Raw genomic sequence first — 20,322 nt, 5'->3', positions numbered from 1 at the left:
CAACATCCATACTAATTTAATTATTATTATAACTATCACAAACTTGGGCAGCTTTTAGTTGTGTAGTTCAATTCTCAATCAAGTGGGAGCAATTTCTTTAGCCATAAACAAACATCACTTAATGTTTTTCTATTGCTTCATCAATAATCGTCATTTGTATCAGAGTATATGATGAAAAAAAATTGTATTTAAGATATTTGAATAAACAAATTAAATCCTCTAATGGAATAACATTTGGCTGAGAAGAAGAAAAATATTTACAGGTTACACCGCAGCAGAAGAAATCATTAAAGTTGCTAGAATTATGTCACAATAGACCAATACATAACTGTTGTGAAATACAACACATTATTTGTTGCAAAAATATGTATACAAACCTTATATGTAGTGCAAAGCGGGAAACTATCGTAGGATCAAAAATGAACATATGAGATGTATCCAGTTCATCCTGAGTAAAACTTTTAATCCTAATAAAACCTTTGCTCATGGTTAAAACTGGGAGCAAAAGTTTACTCAGGGTGACGTGAACCAAACATTCAATTTTTAATTCTACGGTAGTTTTCAGGTTTACATTATATATAGGGTTTGCACTACAAAGTTTTTCTTATTTGTTAGGCAGCTTCAATTGATGCCAACATTGGTGACCTTAGCTGAGGGCATTGATATTTATTTTCCAACCTGTAGCATTCCATCTATTTTGCTCTGAAATCTAACATGAAAAGCATGTGCTGCCCAAAAACCTAATAAATGGCTCATAGGGGTTTCAAAAAATGCGAAATGCAAATAAAGCAATATTTTTTTACTAATCAAGATGTAACAGTGGTTAGCTGCCTGCTGCAAAGAATAAACATATTCCTTTACACTCATCTATTCAAATATTGCAGGAACATCAAAAAGCTACTACATATTTATTTGTACAAAATGATTATTGTGCAGTAAGAAGAATGAATGAACAGTGGATATAGAATTATATAGAATAGGCAGATTGTGAATAAAATTTGCAGAGGACATTTGTCTGCTCCATTTATGCGGTAAGAAACCAAAACGTCAGTTTGTCTAAAAGGATAAACCACAAATTGGTGAGCATTATATGGTTTCTGACACTTGTATTGACGATAAAATTACCTTGTAGGCTTGTACTGGGCATTGATGGTGCTGCTTTACTCGTGATATTATCCACAGCGGACAAAGTGATAGAAGCAACCTTGTAGCTGCTAGCCAAAAGTGTGAACATATGAGCCCAAGCAGCCTATTATATATTGATTAACATGAATACTGCTCAACATTAGATTATGAGGCGCGTTTGCGCACACCCAAGGAATCTGACTTCTCAAATTATCAAACAAAAAGAGCATACAGGGACAATTACGGATTAAAATATTACATTCAATTATGGTTTCAAATTATATGATATAGTGACATCAACTCATCTAAAAACTATCTTCCCCAATTTTTAGGATCAGACTTCACCTCACTAAATAACTTTGTGCCATACATATGCATAAAACGATAAGAGAATATCTATAAGATTGGCTGGTTGCAATAAGACAACTCTTGATCAGCCGACCTCTTTGTTGAATGACCGAGCAACAGAGAGCAGCCTCTTCTTTGTTTAGTCATGAATGCACATTTTGATCAGTTAGTGTGAGGTTCAGGCAAGTCGTACTGAAAATCAGGCGTTACTATAATGAACATTTTATAAGTTTGGACGATATCCCTTCGTATTAATATTTAGTTTGAACTAAGATGATAATTTATGTAAATTCTGCTATACAATTCAATTCTACAGATGTAGTTCTTGTTTTTAACACAATGTAGCATGTTAGGATTGTACTATATATTCTTCGCTTTCCAGCCTAGATATCTGCAGAACCCTGAACATCTAGAGTGGAGAGCTTAAATAGTGATGAAGTTTTGGCAAAGCAGCAGAGCCATTTCCTGCTTGGACCTGGATTCAGCATGCAGGATCTCCAGTACCATCTTATCGGGGTTGATTCAATACCTTTCCTGCACGTTCATCTACATGAAATCCAGCAGAGGAACCAAAGTTTCAGTGTTCAGAGAAACAGTAAGTCAGAAAGCAACGATAGATCCGCTACAAACCTATTAACCTTTCTGAAATAACTGAAAAAAAGGATATTTCCCTGCATATATGAGCCTGTGCTCTTGTAGAGATTATGGTGCTTGGCAGCAGAGCTCCTTTGGGAAGGACATGCATAATGTATCAGGATTACCCGGTCGCTAGCCTTCCAAGGTTATCCACCGCCCACTTCGCCACAGCCTTTCTCGACCGTGAGTGATCAAGAGGGAGGAGATAAACAGGCGCAGCGTCACAATTAATGGGCGAAGAGAAGCTGTGGACGGCCCAGCCAGGAGGGCAGCAGCTAAACGGTAGGGCCCCTCTCATGCCGTGGCCATCGCTGCAGAGCTCTCATGCCATGGCAAAGAGGCAAGGATCGCCAACCGCTAGAACGGGATGTGGCCCTGGCGCTGGCGGCAGAGGGACCCGGGGCCGGGGACGCATCCTCGGCGACAGAGCAGCCGGATCCTCTCGGTAGCGGTCTACGGACGCTTCCTCAGCAGTAGAAGACCTCGCAGGCGTGCGAGAACGTCGACCGCGCACTAGTGAAGAGATCAGGTGATCGACGAGGCCGCTGGCACCAGGTGCGGAAGCCGACTGCTCGCGCTTCAGGATTCCGAAATTCGAGGAAGGGGATCGACAGATTGAGATGGTGGCAGGATTTCGGGAGTGAGGCGCGCGCGTTGATGGGAAAGAAATCACGCGATTACGGCAGCCTCGGCTGTACACTACTGAGGTGGACGCGATGATCGTTAGATCGGGCACTGAGGAATACTGTCAGCTGGATTTGATGAATGAGTAATGTAGGTGAATGAGTAATGTAGGTGTAAGAGTGAGTTGATGAATTATAGGGTAGATGAATTATAGGTGTAAGAGTGAGTTTATTTATCTAGGATTTTTCTATAATGTGACTCTCTATTTCAGCTAGACAGTATTTGGACAAAATACAATCAAATCTAGTACGGGATGTGACCCATCAATCTGGACAGGTTCACTGGTTTATTTTTTATGGGATGGAGGGAGTATACATTTGTTTTACTGTTTTTAGTCCTTTTTTTTTGTTTTTTATGAGATATTTCTACGTAATATCCCTACAGCAACAAAATTAGAAATCAATCCAATACAAATATACTCACCAATCAAAACCAAGAGGATGCGTTGTTCATTTGTCAGAACCAATAAAAATAAACATACGAGGTGTTTTGAAGATCGATCAACAAAATGGTAGTGCGATATTTTTCAGGGAAAAAAAACACATGGTGGCATTGGACCATACATGCACGTATATCACAAACCATTTGTACAGTCTTTCTCTCTCTTAATATAAAACCAGCAGAAGCTGGCTTAGGCTTCAAAAAAAAAAAAATCACAAACCAATGTTGTTTTGAAGGCTACAGTTAAGGCCTACAACAATTGCATATATGGCTTGAAACACAGGCTTGTAAACTGTGGAAATCTCCCAGAATCATCAAGCCTGTAGGATACCTGGCTGCAAATAATAATAACAATCACATGAACGCATGTGGCAGCTATTTCAGAATACATAAGGCTGTTTAGTAACAGCAATGCTCAACTCTAAATCATGTGATGGGCCTTAAATTAGGATCTCCATCCAATCTATAGATCTGCCTTCCTGAGATCTTCCTCATCATGCTTGTAGAGTAACTAAAGAAACCAGTCACTGGGGAGCTATACGGACAGGTCTGTGAGGCTTTGGCGCTGAAATGTGTGCAAGCGAGAAAATGTCAAATTTCTTCACAACGCAGAGGATTAAAATGAATGATTGGACCAATGATCCGAGGCCAATCCACCTTATTGATCCCACAAGATCAGTAAATGATTCTCAATCTTACACTATAATTTGTGGTAACAACGGGGTGACTTTAAAATGATATCATATTGATTGCACAAGTATTCCAAGCAAATATCTTAAGATACCAACTGTGCAAAATCTACATGTAAATGCAGTGTGAAGAACAGAGTTTTTCCTCTGGTCCTTAGGAGAGAGGAGTTATTTTAAGTGCTAATTGGGAGATAGAGGTATTCTAACTCTTGATTAACACTTTGGGTGCATGTACTTGCAAATATCTCATGGACCAGAAAAAAAGAGAGCATATTCTACCATAGAACCTACATGAGAATTCTATGCAGAAGCAATAATTCTAGACAATGGAGAAGAAGAAATACAGGGAAAAGAACATACCATTTGGATTCCCTTGCTCGTAGAAATTTCTAAAAAGAGCCACTGCCTCCTCCGCCATGATCCCACCAGTACATTTGTAACCTTTTGGCCCGGGAATTTCCTCCCTAGCAAGAGACAAACAGTTTGAAGTTGGAGTGCCATAAACAACTAACAGAGTTCAGAATTAATGATGTAAAGAACTCAATAAACAACTAACATAGTTCAGGATTAATGATGTAAAGAACTCAATAACTATGTTGTACGTGCAAGAAAATGAAAATATTAAGCATGTGCAAGTTTGCAAAAATCATGATATTGAATTGAAATGTTAGGGAAATGGGCAACTAATGAAGCACTAAAAGCAACATGTTATCATGAGTAAACAGCTTTCTGCTGCTTGTTGCATTGCTCCCTCACCCTGACAGTTCAGCAGAAGAACTCTGATGCAATGACATGATTGATCCACATCCTCCAAATTTATCGTTAGCACAACCAAAGTACACCTCCCTTATTCCTGTCAAAAGAATGAACATGTTAAAAAGCATAAATCCATATGCTCTTACATATTTTTAACACAATAAAGATAAAACATCTCAGACCAAGTATCGACAACGCCATTGCGCACATTATGCAAGGCTCACATGTGACATAAAGGTCGCATCTTGCAAACTTCTCCGCGACCTGTGGCTGATCAAGTCCCATGCCCTGCCACTCCCTAAGCAGGATATCAATTGCTTCCATCTCAGCATGCCTTGTAGCCTTAGAATCGGTACAGGCACAATCAAATTACAGCTTTAATCTAAGAGCAAAAAAAAATCTTTTACATGTAAATGCAGTTGGTATCAATTACAGGTTTTCTTTTACACCTGTACAAAATTTTTACTCCTGCTCTATTTAATGAAATTGGCATGTTTAATGCTGGTTCAATCAAAAGAAATAATAATAATAATAATAATAATAATAATAATAATAATAATAATAATAATAATAATAATAATAATAATAATAATAATAATCTAAGAGCAAAAATATTCCTAACCGAAGATGTAAGAGCATGCATACATTCCGGGTGGCATTTGTCTTGTTGCTACCGGATGAAATCACCTTCCCATCCTCCACAATCACACATCTACCAAGACAGAATAACAAAAAAAAGTAGAGCCAGCAGCAGTTAGGAGTTACTAGCAGTTAGCACAGCAAGAACCAAGGATGAACTCCTATGTATGAAACGAAGCAGGGGTATACCCTACAGGGACCTCAAGGTTGTCCAACGCAAACTTGGCCTGCAAAAACGATCCAGAATTCAGCGCCAGAAACACCGTAGCAGCGTAAAACGTGTTCTTCCCAGCAAATCAAGCTGGAGATTTCAGCCATACCTGCTCGAGCGCGAGCTCCATAAACTCCGCCGCCGCCGCCGCCATCGCCCGGTCTGGTAAGGGAACTTCCGGCGTGCGTGGTGAGTGCACTGGGGTGCAGCGAGCGGCGGCGGGTTCAGGCGAGCGGCGGCGCGATCGGGTTCAGGTCGAGGTGGGTTAGGTTTCTTTTCCTTCTCCTTTTCAGGCCGTGGGCCGAGAGACTTGTGGCCCATTTATTTACCTCGCAAGTTTAGTTTCGCTTCATCCTGTCCAGTCTCTGACGGTAGCCGGAGGAGGCAGCCCGCCGCCGTGTCCTCTTCTCCTCGCGGCTGCGGAGGAGATGAGCGGCGGCGCGAGGAGGGTGCTCGAGGCGTGGAGGCTCGGGGTGGTGAGGTACGGCGACGCCCTCGGGCTCCAGGAGAGGCTCGTCACCGACCGGAGGGCCGGCCGGGTCCCCGACCTCGTGCTGTCGCTGCAGCACCCGCCGACCTACACCCTCGGCAAGCGGCGCACCGACCACAACCTGCTCCTGCCGGAGGCCGACCTCAGGGCGCTCGGCGCCGACATCCACCGCACGGAGCGCGGCGGCGACGTCACCTTCCACGGGCCGCGGCAGGCCGTGCTCTACCCGATCCTCTCGCTCCGGGCCATCGGCCTCGGCGCGCGGAGGTACGTGGAGGGGCTCGAGTCCGCCATGATCGAGGTGGCGGCGCTGTACGGCGTCCAGGCGCGCCCGGGTGCCGCCGGCGAGACCGGCGTGTGGGTCGGGGACAGGAAGATTGGCGCCATCGGGGTCAGGATCTCGTCAGGGTTTACTTGCCATGGTCTGGCCTTCAACATCGATCCTGATTTGGGTTTCTTCGAGCACATTGTGCCCTGCGGCATCGCCGACAAGGAGGTCACCTCTCTGCGGCGAGAGGCGGCGGTGGAGCTCCCTCCCGACGAGGTGATCCATGATCAGCTCGTGCAGAGCTTAGCAAGAACATTCTGCTTCAGCGATGTGGAATTCAAGGATGAATCCGAGTGCGCCGACATGGTTTGCTTAGCTGCAGATAAGCAATCCTGATTGTTTTACTATGTATACTGAACTTAGAGTTCTTCAGAACGTCTTGCCGTCAAGTCTGGAAATGACATTAGGAAATTTTCGCCTGGTTTTGTTCATTGCGAATGAAGGTGACCTCCATTTTGGAGCATAAATGAAGAATAAATGATGCTGTAAGCTTTGTCTCTCATTTGATACCTTGCCCCTCTTTTGGTCTGTTTTCGTGAGATCGAAGGCATTTGGACAAAGCCTTATTTGCTTTGGAATACTTGAAGGTCAAACAAAGAAAAGAACCATGAGCGTAAGTCATGTGTACGTTTACACCCATTTCATCTATAAACACAGACTTATTGGCGTTCGTCAACTTATCTGTTTCCGTTCAAATTACTCGTCGTTCTAGCATTTAAAATTTGTGTCGAATACTTGTCATTCTCACATTCCAAAGCACTTTTAGAGATGTCTTTCCATTCTTACTCTCATAAATATAACCTTACTAGTACTAGTACTCTCATAAGAAATTCAATGTTTGCTTTCGGAAAGATGATTAGGATGTAATTAATGAAAGTAGCAATGTAATTTGACACGTCTTCTAGTTTAATGTGAGATTTGCTAGAACGACAAGTAAATTGAAACGGAGGGAGTACAATATATTGTCTTGGAAATTGGAGAAATGTAGTTTTCTCTGGCATGTTGAAGGCAGCTTGTATTTTGTTAATGAATGGAGCATACATGGTCTCAAGCTAAATTGGGACCTACACTTAAAAATCCAAGTTACTCCGAAAAAGGCATTGAATTTGTCTTCAAAGAAGCTATTAATATTATATTCTTCATACCATAATATCTTGGCAAGCTTATTTGGGGCCATTCTGCAGATATCTATGATGGTTTGAGAGATCTGTCCAATGTTGTTTCCTTCTTCATCATCCTAGAGGACATCTCAGTCATTGCTTCTGAAGGTACATTTATGATATTGTCTCTGTGTAAATAATGAGAGAATTTGCAGGAATGGACTCTGGAATGTAAATTAGCACTGGTATTTCAATTCAACTAAGAAATTCATGGTGACATGCAAGGAAAACCTCTCATACTCTTTGAGGGTGTAGAGGAAAAAACATGTGTATCATATTAGCTCTTTGAAATAAAATAAACTGTCTTCCATTAATTCATTTACAAAAAATGGAAGAATCTGATAGAACCAAATCTTCCTGCATCTACTGTCTCTTCAGGAATCGTACCAGCTGAAAATGCATCCTGACATTCGGTGCTGCAAGATTGGAGCTCAGTGCAGGACGGCTTTTGTTCTACAACACCAACCCCCCAAGAATAGGCTTCCGAATGCCGTGGAAGAGGCTGATTCTTGTTCTCTGAAGGTGTGCTACGCCGTGCTGCGCTTGAAGAAGGTGAGCTGGCATTGGTCATTGGTTCTTGAGCCCCAGATGATTCAAAGCAGATGGAGACTGCCTTCCCAGATGCAGTCTGCAGCTGGAACTCCGAGGGGCTAAGAGGAAGAAAAGCACTATTACATGTATGCTCATTGTAGTAGGTGACTGAGTACAATGGTGGATCACTATAATCTTTCTGCTGAATCTGCTTCGTTGCTGGGCAATTCATGTTATCTTTATAGGTGCATCTGTAGTAGTATCTGCAATGAGACAGGCGAGACAACAGTTTGAGTGAAATGAACAAGAAAAGGGTTCAGTTTTCTACGACTATTTGTTGCAACACATCTCTTTGTGGTCGATTTGGGTGGGTAGAATGAGAAGAGCATCTAAGTATCATCACAGAAAGGTGTCTAACTGATAAATTTCTTATTGTTTGCAGGAGAGGACAAGGTTGACAAGAATGAACAGATGCCCACTCTTTCCAGAAGATATACAGACGCAGATACCAGAAATGAGGAAATATATTGCAAATATGTCATCTTTCATCCGAACCTGGGGAAATTACAGTTGTTTATCTTCTTCTCGCCGTACTTCCTCCACTGGTGGCCGTCGTTGTGCGGCGCAAAGGTATCCACCTTCCTCATGCGCTTCTCTTTCCTGCAAGTTATTTTCAGAAACATATCAACTTCTACTCCAATTGAATCCCCCCTGCACTATCATCACCACTCTCTTATAAAGATCAAAAACCAAAAGACCAGCAATAGTTTTTAGCTACCTTGAGCCATGGCCTAGATGGTGTGATTGATGCGGACTCGGCACAGGAGACATTGTTTCCAGAGAGAAAGAAAGAGAGAGACACACACCCGGAGAGAGAAATGCTAGGGTGAGCCTGAAACTGAAGGCCAAGGGAGCCTTAATTCAGAAGCGTACCAAACTAGGGCACCCCTTTTTAGCTTAAAACATCAAAGAGCTCCATAATTGAGGCCCTTATCACCATATAAAAACCACCACCGCTCTCTAAGCTGAAGACCAAAAACGATGCAAAGATTATCTTCTCCTCTCCCCGTATCGCTGTCACGTGCTCCCGCGCACCGACGGGGCGACTTGAGAAATTTCTTTGCAGCTTCTTCAAAGGCCCCGGACACACATAGGAGCTACAAGTGGCCTCAAAATGATGTGTCACCCCGTTTTTTAAGGACTAAGCACTGTCATCGATCTAGCAACTTGGGGCGATTAAATGGTTAATTAATTGCTTTGATTGGAACTCGGGCAAATTGATTATATAATCGGCCGGACCAGTTCACAAATCTTGGCCAGAATGGAAGCCTGCCCCGGTGCGTTGGTGATTGCTTAGATAATTGATTAATTATAAACTAGTTGGACTTGACCTGATTCTTTCCTTTGCCTCACAAAGCCAGAGGCAGGAATCGTCTCGTTGCTTGGGGAGGGAGATTAGCTGATACCTAACGCATATCGATGGTTTTTTTAAAGACCTGCACATGCTGCAGGACAAGTTGAGGCAGCAAGGAATCTCCCGCTTTTCGCCTAATTTAGGACCCGGAAAATGATCTCACCAGTGATGTACTGTGCTTTGCCTCCAATAGGGGTCTTAGTTAAAAGGGGCGCGTGGCAACTGGGCGGATGCATTGCCCGGCCACTGGGGATATTTTTGTAGAGATTGGCAGTACAGACGTTATGTGCATCACGATGATAGCGGCCAGTTGATGAATGCATCACGATGATAGCAGCCAGTTGATGCATCAAGTGGCACTGCAAGCCTGAAGCAGTAAATGTGCTTTTTTTTTTGGTAGTAAAATTGCAAGTGAAAATGCTGATGGCAATGCACCATGAATATACTATAGCCAGGATAGATTGATAGTAGATCATAAATTTGATAGATAGATAGATAGATAGATAGATAGATAGATAGATGGATGGATGGATCATAAATACTAGTACGTGGTCAATGAATTCAGAGAGAAGGAAACACGTACTCACATAAGGATGAGATAGTTTATTGTGCTGTTGCTGAATAAGACCTGCTTAGCTGAGCTCTGACTTTTACCCATCTCCAAAAATTCAGAACTATACATCTCCAGTTCTCCACCTTTTTTTATATATGGAGTGGTTACTCCCCACGTCCTCCTCTTGGAACTTAACTATTTACAAACACTATGAGGACCGAGAGAAAAACCAGTGGCATTTTCTAATTGACTCCTTCTAGAAACAGGACAGGTAACGACTTGCTATTGGTCCATAGCAAGATAGGAGAAGGGGGATGCATGCTATTGACATCCAGATCTTGGCTTATTCATTGACCTGCATATAGTATGCTACTAGTAAATTGCCCGCTAATTTAGTTGGTTACAGACTAAAATATGTTGTCACAATCCTGATGAACAGAAATAAATAAGGGTAGAAGTGTGGTCACAATGAACTACACGATTAACAAGTAGGAGCCAAGTGATAGAAAATTGTATTGTTGTGGCTCCGCGATGCCATCGGCAAAATAAACAAGAGAAATGCAGAAGAAGGCACAGCTGCCGTGCCGCTGGGGCGTCCGTGTTCATATACTTTCAAATCTCATGAGATTTCATAGATAATGATCTTAAATATATCCAGTTCAAAATATAGTTGAGAAATGATCAGTTCTATACTATTTCTTTTCGATGAAGTACTCTTTAGGGATTAACAAAAGGAATCATTACGAGTAGCTCTCAGGCAATGCATTATTTGGCATGTGCATGAGAGGCACTAGAACCTAACATTGAATATTTGGATTTTTCTTGAACAATCTTCCATCCGATTATAATAGTACTAGTTAATTAGAGTCCTTGGAGAAAATATTGCACCGTCAGCCGCCGCACTAGGGCCAAATGCAAAAAAACTATTGAGTAGTCCATGAAATGTAGGTAGACAAATAGCGCCAAGCTACACATTTTATAGCTTTTTTTCTTTCTTATGACTCGCATTAAGCTTGTGAAGAATGGTTTATGTGCGGGTCATGACCAAATTTCAATAAATCTGTTGGCCAATGCAAGTCTTTAGTTATGTGGAGGCACCTTTTTATTCATTGGTCTTTATTAAAACTGACCGCACTTGCAGTCAAAACAAGGCTGCATTATCTGCACTATAAAACCAAGATTAGTTAGTGGAAACCGGCAAGGCTGGTCATCACCAATTAGAAATCAACGTTAAATATACATGGTCATTGTCTTACGTTAGAAATACAGCCGTTCAGTAAGACAAAACCACCCTTAGCAAACAAACACAAAATCACCCTATTAAACAAACACAAATTTAGAAAGAAGAACACGGTTAATTAATGCATGTGCGGCTTGATCTACACCAAGAGACGATCGGGTACTTGCCATTGCACATGACCGACGACATTGCCGGGACCTTGTGAGTGCGTGCGATGGTGTGAGTGGTGTTTAAATGCGCTTCAAATATAAACACAGCATTCGTTCATAATCCAACAATCTAAAATTTATCAATAGTTAAAGTTTAAACACACCGTTGAGTTGAGTTGATAATTTCTAAAGAGTAAAATACACAAAGAGTCCTTAGATTTAATACCTGTATATATGTGTCATATAGATTTATAAATTTAAAAATTATATGTTTATACTTCTAAACTTGGTACCAACATTAGTCCAAAATCCAACGTGGTGTGCCACACGGACGCTGACATGGCACCTTCCCCAATCCTACACCCATAGACAAAGTGGGGCTGTCCTGCAAAAGTTTCCCCTTTTGTTTTCTTTTTCACGCTTGTTTTTTTCCCTTTTCTTCCTCTAATATGGTGCCATCATCCTCATGCCTCGCTGGTCTAGGCCACCTTGAGTTCGATGACACAAGCTCAAGGAAGGATCAGTAGGGCGAGAAGGTGCCCGGTGGTAGGCTTTGCTTAGATGGATATGGATAAAGTTGACCCAGTGGTGGGTGCGACCAAACTCGAGGTGACAGGAGTGGCTGAGTCAGAACTGGTGGATGATCTTGCTTGGGCAGGGTGGCCAGAAGTGGTAACACGGCATAGGGACACCACGTGGCTAAACCAAAGGCTAGGTGAGAAGGATTGGCTCTAGCGAGTTTCGGGAGTCAATTGGTCGAGAAGGTTTTAGAAAAATGATGTACTAGACACGGGGATTCCAATAATACCTTCAATTTGTTGGGAGGTGGAGTGAACACGACGGATTTAAGGACTTAAGCATTGGTAGTAGAACTAGGGTTTCCACCCTGGCTCATCCTCCGACAGCAATTGAGGCGGCAAAGGGTAGGGTGGCTCCTGAGAGGTTGAAGAGGAGGTGGAGGTGGTGCTCCTATGTATTGGTGATAACTAGAGAGGAGTCACAAAGAGAGATGAAAGTGGAGGAGCAGAGCGGCGGTAGCGGCGGTAGCGGCGGTAGAGCTCGAGCAAAGGAGCTCGACTAGTGATAGCTAGAGCCGAGGCTTAGCCTATGATGGATTGCTTGCACTTAGGGAGGGTGAGCTCACCCGTAGCTGCCGCCATTGAGCTTGACATGGACGTTGTTGTGTGCTCAAGTTACCACATTGAGCCTAAACCTAAGGAAGCGGAGAAAAGAAGAGAGAGAGAAAGAGAATGAAAAAGAAATTTCATTAGTAGGGTTCACTTGTCACAATTTAGGGATGCCATGCCAGCATTTATGTGGCATGCCATGTCAATTTTTGGACCAGCTTTAAGCTGTGTTTAGTTCCTGAAAAAAGTTGGAAGTTTGGAAAAAAAGTTGAAAGTTTATGTGTGTAGGAAAGTTTTGGATGTGATGTGACGTGGTGTGATGGAAAGTTGGAAGTTGGGGGTGAACTAAACACGGTCTTAATACATTTAGTAAGGTCTGGTTTAGTTCCCAACTTTTTCTTCAAACTTCCAACTTTTCCATCAGATCAAAACTTTCCTATACACACAAACTTCCAACTTTTCCATCACATCGTTTCAATTTCAATCAAACTTCCAATTTTGGCGTGAACTAAACACACCCTAAAATTTCAATCAAACTTTCAATTTTGGCGTGAACTAAACACACCCTAAATGTGTATCTTTTAAGTTTATGGCCATACACGAAATGCATATCTTTTAAGTTAGAAATCTAAATGTGTATCTTTTAAGTTTATGGCCATACAAGTTTTAGGACCGCTACTCATTTAAAGCAGTGGTATGAGCTTGATTTCATATAGTAGGAAAATAGAAAATCATATATGTCGCAAATGAAAAATGGAAAATCATATTGGACAAGTTTGAACGGTTCTAGAAGCTATCCTGGTAAGATAATCTGGGAAATATGGCCTCGAGGAACACCGAATACAGCTGTGCTGTTTCCTGTTGGCGCCCACAGATCGGTGGCACAAACGCAGCCGGAAAGTGCTTGTTGCTAGCTCGCGTGTCAACAACTCGCAAGCTTTTGTAGCTAGCGGGTTAGTTGTGCGCAGTTATGTGTGCCGTCACCTCATCTAAAGTTTACTGCAGTTCGTCTCAAGCCCTTCCAGATTTATCATTATGAAACTAAAGTAACTTCGTCGAAATGCTTAGCTCGCCTCTGCATATGCTTGAATGTAAAAACCTTTTGGAGAGCAGTTAGCAAGATCAAGCGATGCATCTTATCCTTCCCTCTATGTTTGTTATACTGTTCTTTAGAACTCAGTCAGTTGGACTAATCTTTCTTAATTCTGGCAATATTTTTATGTGACAACTCCAGTTCAATTCAAATGCTCTAACTAGCTCTTCCATCCCAAAGTGGAAACAGTAAACCCTTTTAAAAAGACCACGCAGTGGCATGTGGAGCCCAAACCGGTGCCAGAGTTTCATACATATGGTCTGGCCTTGTTTACGAGAGTTTTTAACAGCTACAGCTAATCTTTTGCTTAATTGCTCGCAAAAAATGTGCAGATCTGACCTCCCGTTCGTTTCTGCTTTGAATTGAGAGTAAAAGCGGGCACGTAAAATGAGAAAGCTATTAATGTATGATTTTAATTACTACAAACTTAAAAATGGGTATATTTGACATTTTAAAGCAATTTTTATATATAATTGTTTTTTTTTTTTGCACGAAACGCGCCGTTAAGTTGTTTGAAAAGCATGCTAACGGAAACTAAGGTAAAATCTTAATCTTAATCTTAATGAGAAAAGAACACTTTGATAGGTGTAGTGTAGGATACTTCCTCCGTTTCATATTATAAGTCATTTGACTTTTTTTAAGTCAAACTTTGTTAAGTTTAACCAAGTTTATAGAAAAAAATTAGCATATAAAATATCAAATTAGTTTTATTAAATCTAATATTGAATATATTGTGATAACATGTTTGTTTTTTTTTGTTGAAAATACTACTATATTTTTCTATAAAGTTGACCAAACTTAAAGAAATTTGACTAAAAAAAGTCAAACGAATAATATGAAACGGAGGGAGTAAAAAATAAACTTAGTAGCCAAAAAGCCGTGGAACCCCTCGAAACTTTTTGCATTGATAGACGGATTGTACAAAATAGGTAACTTCATTTTAGGTCTCTTAATTTTGTCGTCGAGTCTAAAATTTGTCCCTAAACCAAAAAATCAGATATAACGGGTTTCTCAATTTACAAAACAAGATCACCCGAGATCCTAAGCAGTATTATACCCGGTTTTAGCTGACGTGGCAAGTTGGATCAGCGTGGGACCCACAAGTCAGTCACTTGCACTTTCTTTCTCCTCAATCTCACCCCTTCTCCCCTCTCTTCTCCTTTCTTCCCAATCCCCTCTAGGGTGACGGCTAACGGTGCGACGAGCGGTAGGGAGAAGGGCAGTCGCCGGTGGGGAGAAGGGGCAGCGCACAACGGACGATGGGAAAGGAGCTGGCAATGGTGAGGTCACAGGCGCTCTCGTCAGGGTTCAAGTTTAAGCCGAGCGACCAGATGCTCATGGAGCTCTTCCTCTTGCCGTACCTACGCGACGGCAAGCTCCTGGTCCCAGCCTCGTCTTTGTGAAGGACGATCGCCTGAGGGGCCTACCGCCGCTGCCGTGGATGCTCCTCGACCACCATGGCCAAGCGACGAGGCCAAGGCCAACTTCATCGGGCCGATGGATGGCGAAGGGGCCCGATAGGTGTGCATGCGCTCCGTCGCCGATGGCGGCAAGTGGGTGAAGCATAAGTCAAGCGGGATGACCACCTTCCCAAACAGCCACTACAAGTCGCCGTCGACGCCGCACGTGGTGCCTCTCCAGCTAGTGTACACTGCAACCTTCAGCCTCGCCCTGCACGACTCGAACATCGAGGGTTTCGCGGTGAGCCGATCGTGGTCGGCCTTGGAGAGGTGAAATGAGGTGGCGAGAATGCCCATCACCAGCACCGATGCTGACGGGGTCGTCCCCTACTACTCCGATGATGGCAGTAGCAATGGCGCATCGGCGGTCTAGTATTCAGCCTTAGAGAGGTGAAACAAGGTGGCAAGAGTACCCGTCACTGGCGATGCTGTCACGGTCGTCCCCTACTGCTTCTCCGACGACGACAACAGCAGTGGCACGTCAGCGATCTGGTACTTAGCCTTGGAGAGGTGAAACGCAGCAGCAAGAGCGCCCACCACTGGCACCGATGCCGCCGTGGTCGTCCCTTGTTGCTCCTCCGACAACGGTAGCAACAGTGGCACGTCAGCGATTTGGAGAAGGGAAGGGAGAGCGAGAAGTGAGGGGAGAAGGGGAGAGAGAGTGAGGAGAAAGAAAAGTGCCAGTGATTGACATCTGGGGCCTATATGGGTCGTACGCTGACTCAACTTACCACGTCAACTGAAACCGGGTATAATATTGTCTAGGGTCTCAGGCGATCCGGTTTTATAAATTGAGGAACCCATTATATCTGCTATTTCGGTTAGGGCCAATTTTAGACTCGGCGACAAATTAAGAGACCTAGGTTGAACTTATTCCTCCAAAATATGCCCGTCTAGCGTTAGAGCCCATCGCTCAAACGACTTCGTAGCCCAAAACTACTAGTTGGGCCACGACAATGGTTCAGCCCTGCGGTGGCCCGTCCTTGCTCGACCCAACATTTCGACGGCGCGCGGAGCGCGCCTCTCCAAGTCGAAGGGCCAAGAATCTCCCATCAACGCACGCCGCCGCCGCGGGAAGCAGCCTGCGGGCGGGCGGCGCTGCACCGTGTGCGCGTCCGCCGCGCGGTGGAACGAGCCGTGGAATCCCGTGCTGCCCGTCCGTGGGCCGGCACACATCTGCGTGTCGCGTGACACAACCGATCCACCACCAGGAGGAGGCCAGCCCGCCGGCAGAAACACGCAACAGAGTTCGCGCACAGATTTTCATCAAAAGTTGACAAAGATCTGCGTAACGATAAATCTTTGAATTATGACATAAAAGATGACTATTTTTTTTTCTTATTACATCTTTTTATATTGAATCAAAATCGAAGCTAATATACGTGTGTCCCAAAAAGTGCAGGATCTCTACTGGACTACTTCTATGCTGTTCACCGCGGCTCCAAAGAGTCCAGTACTCTACGGGGAGCAGATACAGCATATCATGGAGGAATGTACTACGCTTTCATTCGAGTACATCTCAGTCACCGGAATACTCATCCTTGAGCACGAGAATACAATCTTCACTTTAAACAACTATCGATCGGTTGTCAAATTACGATCTGTTCTTATTCGTTTGGATGACTGCCCTGCTAGCTACTGTTTAACTTAGATCTGAGAAAGCTAGCGACAAAATAAGCTGAAAAGGATGTTACGGCTTGCCACTTGAGGAGAGGGGACAGATTCCAAGCAAACATTTGGACGTTCTCGTCCGACCCGCCGCACTGACGCCCCTCAACTGCAGATCAGTCCCAACTGCTAAGCGCACCCAGACAAGATACAGAGCGTCAGCTTCAGTAGTTATGCTGCGAAATTACCCGGTCTGCGCTGCAGGTCTTCTTCAACGTGCTATCTTCTTGAAAAAGGATGCGCCTGCAGCCCTGCACCATAGACCAAAGGTTAGCGACGACTTCCAGCCATCGACAAGAACACGGGACAGTACTAGCTGTACCCAAGTCCTTGTAGTTATCGCATTGTTTTTACATAATGAAAATAACATCATCGATCTCTGCCATACGACACACAGCCAACTAGCCAAGTCATGACGGAGTAACAAGTAACTAGTACATCGAGCAAATGGCTGCTGCTAACAACGGCGAGACACGAGTTTCGTATTATGGGCTGGTTTGGTTTGATGTCTAAATTAGACTTACCAATATTTGGCAATTTCAATAGTATTCAGTGTCTATTTGGTTTGAAGCCAAATTTTGGCATGCCTAACAAAATAGGCTATTTCAATAATGAACTTAGGCTATTTTGGCTTCAATGCAAACATAACTTTATCTTACCAAAATTAGTCATGCTAAAACTTACCAAAATTTAACACTGACAAAATTTGGTAAGGCCTATTTAGACCACAAACCAAACCAACCCTATGTGACAGAGCATCAGGACAGAGCGATGGAATTTGAGAGGCAATAAAGAAAAATGCAAAGCTAGTGACGACGGCAGCGGAGCTGAGCGAAGCATATTTTTATTCGTTGCTTCGCACGCCTACAATTTGCAGTTTTGCACCGACAATATAATTGCACGCCAAAAATGAATGGTCCCCTGACACAAACGTCCACCGGACTGCAGTTCTCTTATTATCACCAGAAGACGAGATCACGATCCCAAAAGCACCAACTCAGCAGATCACATCTCCCCCTCCTCCTCACGGTGCATATGAGCATACCTCACGCAAGTGGCGTCCACATGAGCTAGCAAGCCAGGGTGGGTGACGAGGCACCTGCCTTTTTTCCCGATCTCCCGATCACTATTGCTCCCATCATTGGAGGATGAGAGATCCACGCGGATGCAAAGATGCAATGGTAGGTTCGAGATGAGAGAAACAGCTGGTTGTTCTGTGATTAACGCCCCGGTGGAGCCTGCGAATTTGGCGAGAAAAGTACACTCAGACCACCTTTTTTTCCTGCTCCGAGTACGTGCACGCATGGGATCGGTGTGGCAACTGGCAAGTGCTGAAGTGCACATGTAACGCCCCCATAATAACCCCATTTCTGAGTTCGTTCATTGATGCAAAGTACGGCCACGCCGCCACCTGATGGCACACGAGCACGGATTTATCCTTTTACACTGGGTAATTGGGTAATGCAATGCTTTTCTTTTCTCTATTAGGGCTCTCTAGGACGCGGGAATAAAAAAACACACAAAAATATAAAAAATACAGTATTAAGATGCTATGACTTGTTGATATTATAGGAAATAAAACCATGAAATGTTGTTTAGATGTTTTAAAACAAAAATAAATTGCAGCAATTTAAGTCTTGTATATTGAAATGTGTGTGTGTGTGTGTGAGAGAGAGAGAGAGAGAGAGTGTGGGTGTGTGAGTGAGTGAGTGAGTGAGTGAGAAAGTGCATTGTGAATAGCTAAAGTGGTCCTCCAAGTTTCATCTGAGGCTCAGTTTAGTCTTTAATGTGTTTATATGTTCATATTAGTCCTTCAAGTTTTTATTAAAGTTCAAACTTATTCTTGAACTCACTTAGAAGTCATATGGCTAAACATAACCAACAACTCTCTTGATAAATGACACTTATACCCCCCATTCACTCACATATATAAGAGAAAATTTTGCGTGCAATGAATTCTTTTATAGATAGTGCATAGTAATTTATATAAACGAAACTAAATTATGTACTTGCAAGTGTATACGATAGCCATTAGACTCAAGTTTCAAGTGTATATGTTGAAATAATGGAAAGTACATATGCATTGTTGTTTATTCATCTTGGTTTTCTCTTTTCTAGGGTAGGGTAAAAGGGGCATTTTCTAACAGAACTGTTGAATAGAAAAGCCATATGGCATATTAAGTGGGCCCAACAATGATTTTAAGCCAAAACACATACTTAGAGGGTCTATATGGACAAAATAAAACCTGAAGAACCAAATTGAGTCTTCGGTGAAACTTAAAGGACTAAATTAGCTATTCACCCATCTTGTAAATGTGAGGTGCGAGCACGTGTAGAATTTATTCGAAATATGGAGGGATTTTTCCCATCCTTTTAAATTCATTTGAAATAATCTTCACCATCCAAAAGACTCGTATATAGGAATTTTTCCTTTAATTTGGATTGAATTTACCTAGTTTTCCTACAAATTTGGATTGAAGCCCTTGGTCTTAAGATATGCATACAATGGTTCTGACCTAAGATTTTCTAAAGCTAGCCATTTCTGCCTATAGAAATCCATAAATATGATCTAACATTACAGTTTGGATAAATCTTTCTGTTCTTATTTTATAGGAAATATTAAATTTCAAATCACTGTAATTTTACTTACAAACTTTAAATCCAACAAAGATATGAGATCTAGAGCCGTGCACAGGGCCGTGCCGTCAAATTTGTAGGCCCTGTACAAGGCTCTAAGTGAGGCCTAAATCAAGTAACAAATATAGCTAAAATAATGTATATACGGCAGAGCAAATGTGATATATCAAGAATAATATATTTTTTTAACTCTTGTTTTGCATAATCAGAAACTGTCAAATTGAAAACGGAGAATGGTCGTTGTTGTTGCTGGCTTGCTGCCTAGTGCCTTGCTTGTTGGTTGCTTGCTAAGTTGCTATTCGCTGGTTGAATAAAAATGTGAAATTAGATGAGCCGGCTGGCGGCTTGGTGCTCGGAGGAGACGAGACGTCAAGACTCGAGACGAATTGAATAAGTCACAGATACGAAAATGAAAGAGAATACAAAACGTCGTGGGCCCTCGGGGCTCGGAGTTAAGAATATGAAGCGTCGCGCACGCGAAGTCGCCACGCAGAGATACGCGCGGACTCGAACGGGGTTCTGGCGCTCTGGCCTCACACGAATACATGGGATGGGCCTTCTTCAGTTGAGCTGATTTTTTGAGGCCCTGTACGGTCGCACAGGCCGGACGCCCCTGTGCACGGCCCTAGCCGTGCCAGTTATGTGCATGAGCCTATGTTTGAGGGAAGCTTCTGGCAGCTGCAGTTTTTTTAAAAAAAATCTTCAGCTCCCCTAAATTGTCCAGATTATTTTAACCAAATTCCAATATATATATATATATATATATATATATATATATATATATATATATATATATATATATATATATATATATATTTGTAGAATAAAAAACAAACTAGGAGTTAGAAGCTAGAAACCCATATTTCTATATTCTTATCATCATTTGTTTCATAGAATCTCGAGCTAACATATATAACAGAGCCTCAAGAGCCTATTAAGAGAA

At 42.7% G+C, this 20,322-nt stretch overlaps 3 protein-coding genes and 1 long non-coding RNA gene across 4 annotated transcripts; 2 read left to right on the top strand and 2 right to left on the bottom strand.

Annotated features, from left to right (window-relative positions):
- Positions 1–3,291: 3,291 nt before the first annotated feature.
- On the bottom strand, positions 3,292–5,778 carry LOC127768740 (tRNA-specific adenosine deaminase TAD2). The gene is made up of 7 exons (XM_052294377.1): positions 5,639–5,778; positions 5,508–5,545; positions 5,325–5,391; positions 4,862–5,021; positions 4,680–4,776; positions 4,284–4,387; positions 3,292–3,799 (listed from the first exon to the last, which is right to left on the bottom strand). Exons 1-7 carry the CDS (start codon positions 5,681–5,683, stop codon positions 3,759–3,761), a joined length of 552 nt encoding a protein of 183 aa, XP_052150337.1. The 5' UTR covers positions 5,684–5,778; the 3' UTR covers positions 3,292–3,758.
- A 179-nt stretch (positions 5,779–5,957) lies between these two features.
- On the top strand, positions 5,958–6,831 carry LOC127768738 (octanoyltransferase LIP2, mitochondrial). Its single transcript, XM_052294374.1, has one exon. It carries the CDS (start codon positions 5,958–5,960, stop codon positions 6,681–6,683), a length of 726 nt encoding a protein of 241 aa, XP_052150334.1. The 3' UTR covers positions 6,684–6,831.
- Positions 6,832–7,784: 953 nt separating this feature from the next.
- LOC127768739 (WRKY DNA-binding transcription factor 70-like) lies at positions 7,785–9,192 on the bottom strand. The gene is made up of 3 exons (XM_052294376.1): positions 8,817–9,192; positions 8,594–8,698; positions 7,785–8,301 (listed from the first exon to the last, which is right to left on the bottom strand). The coding sequence occupies exons 1-3, from the start codon at positions 8,867–8,869 to the stop codon at positions 7,827–7,829; spliced, it is 633 nt and encodes a 210-aa protein (XP_052150336.1). The 5' UTR covers positions 8,870–9,192; the 3' UTR covers positions 7,785–7,826.
- On the top strand, positions 8,261–8,672 carry LOC127768741 (uncharacterized). Its single transcript, XR_008016611.1, has 2 exons — positions 8,261–8,405; positions 8,481–8,672. It is a non-coding gene; the product is annotated as an uncharacterized LOC127768741 (long non-coding RNA).
- Positions 9,193–20,322: the final 11,130 nt, after the last annotated feature.

This window comes from Oryza glaberrima, chromosome 3 (assembly GCF_000147395.1).
Source record: "Oryza glaberrima chromosome 3, OglaRS2, whole genome shotgun sequence".
Classification (NCBI taxonomy): domain Eukaryota; kingdom Viridiplantae; phylum Streptophyta; class Magnoliopsida; order Poales; family Poaceae; genus Oryza; species Oryza glaberrima.
This window is presented reverse-complemented; position numbering and strand designations above follow the sequence as displayed.

Coding starts and splice junctions, on each gene's coding strand:
- LOC127768740 (XM_052294377.1), bottom strand. CDS start 5,683: ATGGCGGCGGCGGCGGCGGAGTTTATGGAGCTCGCGCTCGAGCAG. Junction 5,546..5,638: donor TGGAGCTCGCGCTCGAGCAG/GTATGGCTGAAA, acceptor TCGTTTTTGCAG/GCCAAGTTTGCGTTGGACAA. Junction 5,392..5,507: donor AACCTTGAGGTCCCTGTAGG/GTATACCCCTGC, acceptor CTGTCTTGGTAG/ATGTGTGATTGTGGAGGATG.
- LOC127768738 (XM_052294374.1), top strand. CDS start 5,958: ATGAGCGGCGGCGCGAGGAGGGTGCTCGAGGCGTGGAGGCTCGGGGTG.
- LOC127768739 (XM_052294376.1), bottom strand. CDS start 8,869: ATGTCTCCTGTGCCGAGTCCGCATCAATCACACCATCTAGGCCATGGC. Junction 8,699..8,816: donor CATCTAGGCCATGGCTCAAG/GTAGCTAAAAAC, acceptor AATAACTTGCAG/GAAAGAGAAGCGCATGAGGA. Junction 8,302..8,593: donor AACAACTGTAATTTCCCCAG/GTTCGGATGAAA, acceptor GTCTCATTGCAG/ATACTACTACAGATGCACCT.